The sequence below is a fragment of the Cherax quadricarinatus genome, chromosome 84, assembly GCF_038502225.1.
Source record: "Cherax quadricarinatus isolate ZL_2023a chromosome 84, ASM3850222v1, whole genome shotgun sequence".
In the NCBI taxonomy this organism is placed as follows: Eukaryota; Metazoa; Arthropoda; class Malacostraca; order Decapoda; family Parastacidae; genus Cherax; species Cherax quadricarinatus.
This window is the reverse complement of record NC_091375.1, coordinates 15,329,176-15,336,873: the sequence shown is the minus strand read 5'-3', so window position 1 is coordinate 15,336,873 and position 7,698 is coordinate 15,329,176. Positions and strand designations below refer to the sequence as shown.

Sequence of the window (7,698 nt, the reverse complement as noted above, 5' to 3'; positions counted from 1 at the left end):
TAATACTGGGCACCCCAAGACCTTTCTCTCTGCAGCCTCGTCCACCTAGTGTATACTCTGTGGCCGGTATTCTTGGCCCCTTCACTAGTCTTCATAAGCTCGTGGGGGTGACCTATGACCTGGGGGTGGGCGGTGGGTGAGGGGTGGGAATCCTGTGGGTGGGGTTGACACTCTATAATACTTTCCTTTCCTGTGCTGTGTGTCTGTGTGTGTGTGTGTGTGTGTGTGGGTATAAATGAAGGGTGGGGCTCTCCCTGGCTCACACATACGCCCGCACCGCCGCCCACACAGGTAACAACGCCCACACACACGCCCATCACCCTCATATCTTCAGGGGAATACTTCTGATCAAATTAAAGATTTTTCTTAAATGGGGTACTAGTGATAGTAGTGGTGGTAGTAGTGGTGGTAGTAGTGGTGGTAGTAGTGGTGGTAGTAGTGGTGGTAGTAGTGGTGGTAGTAGTGGTGGTAGTAGTGGTGGTAGTAATGGTGGTAGTAGTGGTGGTAGTAGTGGTGGTAGTAGTGGTGGTAGTAGTGGTGGTAGTAGTGGTGGTAGTAGTGGTGGTAGTGATAGAAGTGGTAGTAGCGACAGTAGTGGTAGTAGTGGTAGTAGTGATAGTAGTGGTAGTAGCGATGGTGGTAGTGGTAGTAGTAGTAGTAGTGGTAGTAGTGATAGTAGTGGTAGTAATGATAATGATAGTAGTCGTAGTGTTGGTAGTGGTAGTAGTAGCAGCAGTGATAGTAGTGGTGGTGCTCTTGTACTGACAGTGACAGCGGCACAGCTGATGTAATGACGTCACCGTTTGTTTACAATCTGCTGGGCCACGTGGACATGATGACGTCACAGCCGGCCACGTGCTCTCCCCCAGATGTAAACAAAAACATCTTAGCGCGCACTACCCTACGACACTCTCATATACATTATATATGTATATATATATATATATATATATATATATGTATGTATATATATATATATATATATATATATATATATATATATATATATATATATATATATATATATATATATATATATATATATATATATATATATATATATATTCTTGTTGATGATAGTGTAATTTGGCTGTTTCTTCCTCAGATATCAACGACTAGTGAACCTGTCATCAACCTGTTGAAGCATTCTACCTCACTACATCTACCTCCTCCTTCCTCCCTCCTCCTTTCTCTCTACCTCCAACTCTAACTGTACCTCCACAGTTTCAACTACCAGACCCTCCACTAGTCCCTCCCTCCACCACTGCCTTCAGCAGCCTCTCCTTCATCCACCACTACCTCCAACAGCCACTCCTTCCTCTACCACTTCCTCCAGCAGCCCCTCCTTCCTCCACCACTGCCTCCAGCAGCCCCTCCTTCCTCCACCACTGCCTCCAGCAGCCTCTCCTTCATCCACAACTGCCTCCAACAGCCCCTCCAACCTCCACCACTCCCTCTAGCAGCCCCTCCTTCCTCCACCACTGCCTCCAGCAGCCCCTCCATCATCCACCACTTCCTCCAGCAGCCTCTCCTTCATCCACCACTCCTTTCTCCATCCCTCCTCCAGCCTCCACATCCCCATCTCTCCAATACCATGAAGACCTGGCTTGTGGCTCTCTGTGTGGCCAGCCTGGCCAGCCTGGCCACCTGCCGAATGGGCTGGGTGTTCACCTCAGGTTACGAGAGTATCGTCGGGCAGGTGAGCCAGACCTTCACTTGCCAGGGGAGGCCCTACGGATACTACGCTGACGTAGACAACGCTTGTCAAGTGTTTCATGTATGTCTACCTATCCAGGACGACCTGGGACAGGTGAGTCTACCTACCCTTCCAGGACGACCTGGGACAGGTGAGTCTACTTACCCTTCCAGGACGACCTGGGACAGGCGAGTCTATCTACCTATCCAAGATGGCCTGGGACAGGTGAGTCTGCTTACCCTTCCAAGATGACCTGGGACAAGTGAGACTATCACCAAGACGACCTGGGACAGGTGAGTCTGTCACCTGGACGACCTGGGACAGGTGAGTCTGTCACCATGACAACCTGGGACAGGTGAGTCTGTCACCTGGACGACCTGGGAAAGGTGAGTCTGTCACCATGACAACCTGGGACAGGTGAGTCTGTCACCAGGATGACCTGGGACAAGTGCGTCTGTCACCAAGACGACCTGGGACAGGTGAGTCTGTCACCAGGACGACCTATGACAAGTGACTCTGTCACCAGAACGACCTGGGACAGGTGAGTCTGTCACCAGGACGACCTATGACAAGTGAGTCTGTCACCAGGACGACCATTGACAGGTGAGTCTGTCACCAGAACGATCTGAGACAAGTGAAATTGTCACCGGTAGGACCTTTCACGTATCACAATGCTGTTCCGACAAATATCGCAACTAAACGACAAAGCATGAACATAAACTAGAGAAGATGGGAAGAAGACGAGGGGATAACGATGGGCAGAAGAGAAAGGAAATGTATGGACGAGTAGAGAGAGAAGAGAGGGTGTGAATGTACTGTCACTTTCTCTGTACCCTCCCTTCTCTCCCTCACTCTCTCTCCCTGTCGACCTCTCTCTCTCTCTCTCCTCCTCTACCTCCTCTACCTGCACAGGGAGATGGTACCTTCCAGGTGATAGTAACTCCAGCTCTGCTGGAAGATGACCTTTGATGTTGACCTGGCTGATGTCTCGTTGCTGAGTACTGGACGATATCTTCGCTGTATTACTGAAGTCTGTCAGCTCAGGCTGACACTAATGAAGTCTGTCAGTTCAGGCTGACACTAATGAAGTCTGTCAGTTCAGGCTGACACTACTGAAGTCTGTCAGCTCAGACTGACACTACTGAAGTCTCCCAGCTCAGACTGACACTACTGAAGTCTCCCAGCTATGCTGATGTACCCATAATGTAACTATCATTAGCTGCTAAAACAGCAACTTATTCAACTACTATAATCGATGTCTAAGTAATTATGCTGCTATAATTTACTCTCGGGGATTATACAGGGAAAATCTTAGGGAGAATTAATATTGAAACTATAAGTTACCGCTGGCAGAGTAAGGTTAAGCACGAGGTGTGGAGATGGAAGGAGAAGAATAATGTAATGGAGGAGGAGGTGGAGGAAGGGTAGAAGGAGGGGGAGGAGGGGAGGAGGGGAGGAGGGGGAGATGTGACAGGTAAGAGAGAGAGAGAGAGAGAGAGAGAGAGAGAGGTCACCTGTGATCACTTATAATTAAAGATCAAGGATGCTGTCAGCGCATCCCCACCTGTTGCCTCTGCCGTTTATAGCACAGTGCCTTCCTGTTGAACCCTCTTCTGTTGCTCCCAAGCCTCACCGTTGAACCCTCTTCCGTTGTTCACAAGCCTCCCTGTTGAACCCTCTCCTATTGCTCACAAGCCTCCCTGTTGAACCCTCTCCCGTTGCTCACAAGCCTCCCTGTTGAACCCTTTCCCGTTACTCCCAAGCTTCACCGTTGAACCCTCTCCCGTTGCTCACAAGCCTCCCTGTTGAACCCTCTCCCGTTGCTCACAAGCCTCCCTGTTGAACCCTCTCCCGTTGCTCACAAGCCTCCCTGTTGAACCCTCTCCCGTTGCTCACAAGCCTCCCTGTTGAACCCTCTCCCGTTGCTCACAAGCCTCCCTGTTGAACCCTCTCCCGTTACTCCCAAGCCTCCCTGTTGAACCCTCTCCTGTTGCTCACAGCCTTCCCGTTACGGCTTTATTCTGTTCCTAGCGGCTTCCTGTTCTCCCTCTTCTCTTCCCCTCTTCTTCCTATTCTTTCTTTTCTTTATATTCTCCTCTTCTTATCTCATCTTATTAATATTATCAATTGTTTTTTGTCTCTTATGTCCTTCTTATTCTTCCTGTTCCCTCTGTTTACCTCCCGTTATTCCCCTCTTTTCCCGTTTCTCCCGCCTGTTGTTCTTCTGTTGTCTCATCTACACCTGTTGTTCACCTCCCCCCCTTCTCTTCCTCTACTGTTACTTTCTGTTACAATACCGTTCTCTTGGTCTTGCGTCACCCTCCCCTTACCCCCCCCTCCCGTTAGAGTGGCGCAACAGAAGGGCGTATATATATATATATACGCGCCTTTCTCGGTTCTCTGGGTACATCTACCTGCTTTCTACGCCCCTTCTCTCGTGCCTCGGGGGCAGGGGGAGGGGGAGGGGGAGGGGGAGGGGGGGAGGGGAGGGGGGAAGAGGTTAAAGGGGGTCAACACTTGTGCCTAAGGGAGAAGATGGTCACCCCTTTGCATTCTTTGTGTTCTACTCTCTCTGTCTCTGTCTCTGTCTGTCTCTCTGTCTCTCTGTCTCTGTCTGTCTCTCTGTCTCTCTGTCTCTCTGTCTCTGTCTGTCTCTCTGTCTCTCTGTCTCTGTCTGTCTCTCTGTCTCTCTGTCTCTGTCTGTCTCTCTGTCTCTCCTCTTCCTGTCCTTCACTCTGATTAGATAATATTCTTATACACTAACATTCTAAAATATTCTAACTAATTCCCTTATTCTCCACGTCTGTTATGAGAGAGAGACAGAGAGAGAGAGAGAGAGAGAGAGAGAGAGAGAGAGAGAGAGAGAGAGACAGTCTCCTCACTATTATCAACAAGCGTGACGACTGTAATTGCCAAGGTTGAACCATCCTCCCGAACACTAGCAAACAACGGGGTTGTTACTACTAACGACTCGCCAATAACGGCGCCTCGTATACAAAAACTATCATACGATAATTCCTCACTTTATTCTTGTGTCCTCTGTGTCTCCTCTTTACCTACAATTTTCCCTAAGATTATTATTTTTTTGAGTTGAAGCTTAAGTTTCGAAATTCTTGATAATTGTTTGTGTTGTTAGTTGTGTTTTGTGGGTAAGATTGTTTAGTTTATGTTAGAGTTTATGGCGGTATCAGTTTTCCTGTTGTTGTTGTAATTGTTGTTGCATTTAGTGTTGTTGTTGCTATGACGTGTGTTGGTCACCTTGGTGGAACGATGTTTTTTCCTTGAGGTTTACTGGAAGCTCTAGACCCGTAGGCTAGTATGTGTGTTTGATCACCTTGCTTCTTCTTCAGGTGGTCCAGACAGCTCACTTCTCCTTCGTGTGTGGCAACCAGACCGTTTTCGACCAGGAGACTCTCACCTGCAACCATCCAGCCTACGCCTTCCCCTGCGACCAGGCTCAGTCCATTTATGACTCCAGAAACTCTCTCTTCGGCCGAGTCGATGAGCAGTTCTAGGGAGCTCTGTCATCTTTCCCAGGAACTCCAGTGAGATAGGAGCTTTTGGATCGTTCCAGTGCCTATCAGTTCTCTTTATTCATGGATGTTTTAACGTGCTGGCACCTCTCTGAAGCTGTAAAGTTCTACGACCCCCAGAACTCTTCGGTAGAGTCGATTAAAAGTTCTAGCTACCTCCGCCATCTTTCCCATGGACTCCAGTTAGCCTGAAGTTCTTCAATCATTCCAACGCCTATCAAGTCTCCTCATCTTTGGAAGTTATACACTTTTTTAAATCTCTTAAGTTCTACAACCTCTCCATAATCTTCCTCAGCAACATTCACGAATGGTTCTGAAAGACATCCGTAACTCCTCCTCTTGTAAAAGTTCCTGAAACTGAACCGGAATCCTAGATGATCTTCCCAGAGTTCTGGGACCTCTACGCTACTCTACTTTAAGTTCTAGTTGGATGCAAAATACTTTTCTTATTCTTAAATTGGCAGCTGATGTTAACAAGAGCTCCGGATAGATCCTTCCTCCCTACCTATCCACGTATTTGATGATGTTATTCCAACAGTTCTACAAGAGTGATCTCTGCCACATGAGAAAGTTCTAGCCAGATTAATAAACAGTTCTAGGAGTTTTTTCTTTCCTACCAAAAGTTAGAATTATTACGGAGAAAAACCTAATGCTGACATGTCGGTCCGTTTCGGTCCACTGTCAAGTCCCACTTCGTCCTTCTAAGACTGTTGCAGCCACGGTACTGGGACACTCATCTTCTCAAAGAATCTATCCTATTTTCCAGAAACAAAGCTTTCTTAACAAAGCTCTAGCGGCAATAACTGACCTTAGTGAAGATGCTTTAATCAGTTCCGAATGAAGACCTTTCCTACAAAGTTCGAACAAGACTTCCGAATTCTTTAAAGGCCTCATAATCCTTCCAAGAACAAATGACCTGGTCACAAGTCCTGGCTAAACTGACCACTTTCTTATGAAGGATTCTCACTCCGTTGTAGGATCCTCTCCTTACACATCCTGTCATGAATGACACAGTACCTTGAAGGACCCTGAAGTTTGCTTGCTGAACGAGGTTTAAGGTACTGCATGAAGGTCCTTAAGGCTGCTTGTCACCTGTACACCACTATTCAAGAATAATTTAATACATGTGTATGCACTGTATACATTGATATATACACTGTTGTATATATTACTGAGATATATTAAACTCGCAGTATATTTACACCCACCAACATATACTTCCCTCGGTTTATACTGTGTGAGAAACATATACGTCTCAGTGTATATACACTGAGAAATTTGCATTTCTCAGTATATATACACCGAGAGACATATACCTCTCAGTGTATATATACTAAGAGATGCACATCTCTCAGTGTATGCATACCGAGAAATACATATTTCTCAGTGTATATACACTGAGAGATATGTATATACACTGTATAAACATACAGTGTATACACACTAAGAGAGATATCCCTCACACTGACTACATATATCCCTTACCTTCCGTGTAACCCAGCTTATCACAAGTCAGGTTAACGACACAATTAAGGTCGACCCACTCCAGTTAGCACTCTAACAACTCCAGTTAGCACTCTAACAACTCACTAATTAACTTAACACACACAATTAAGCACAAACAATAATATTTCTATACCACCAAAATACAGAAATAATGAGAAATAAAACCAGGGATCAAATAAATATATTTTTCCCAGTAACTGCATATGATTTTCCACCTTATGTATATATATATATATATATATATATATATATATATATATATATATATATATATATATATATATATATATATATATATATATATATATATATATATATATATATATATATATATATAGAGAGTATATATATATATATATATCGTGCTATATTTTGTTCATATATAATGACTTACTCTATACATAATGACTTACTCTACACACAGGGTGTAGAGTAAGTCATTAATGACACTTTTCACTCAGTGTAGAGCTCTATCGTGCTATATTTTGTTCATTGGTACATTTGAAAGGATAGAGCTCTACACTGAGTGAAACTTTAAAAAGCTCTACACTGAGTGAAACTTTAAAAAGCTCTACACTGAGTGAAACATTAAAAAGCTCTACACTGAGTGAAACATTAAAAAGCTCTACACTGAGTGAAACATTAAAAAGCTCTACACTGAGTGAAACATTAAAAAGCTCTACACTGAGTGAAACATGGGATGATAGAGCCCTACACTGAGTGAAACACAGCATGATAGAGCTCTGCACTGAGTAAAATATGGCATGATAGTGCTCTACACTGAGTGAAACATGGCATGATAGTGCTCTACACTGAGTGAAACATGGCATGATAGTGCTCTACACTGAGATAGAGCTCTACACTGAGTGAAACATGGCATGATAGTGCTCTACACTGAGTGAAACATGGCATGATAGAGCTCTACACTGAGTGAAACATGGCATGATAGAGCTCTACACTGAG

At 45.0% G+C, this 7,698-nt stretch overlaps 1 protein-coding gene across 1 annotated transcript; it reads left to right on the top strand.

The window, feature by feature from the left end:
* Positions 1–261: 261 nt before the first annotated feature.
* LOC128704473 (U-scoloptoxin(01)-Cw1a-like) lies at positions 262–6,898 on the top strand. The gene is made up of 3 exons (XM_053799610.2): positions 262–291; positions 1,106–1,810; positions 5,047–6,898. The coding sequence occupies exons 2-3, from the start codon at positions 1,595–1,597 to the stop codon at positions 5,209–5,211; spliced, it is 381 nt and encodes a 126-aa protein (XP_053655585.1). The 5' UTR covers positions 262–291; positions 1,106–1,594; the 3' UTR covers positions 5,212–6,898.
* The last annotated feature ends 800 nt before the right edge of the window (positions 6,899–7,698 follow it).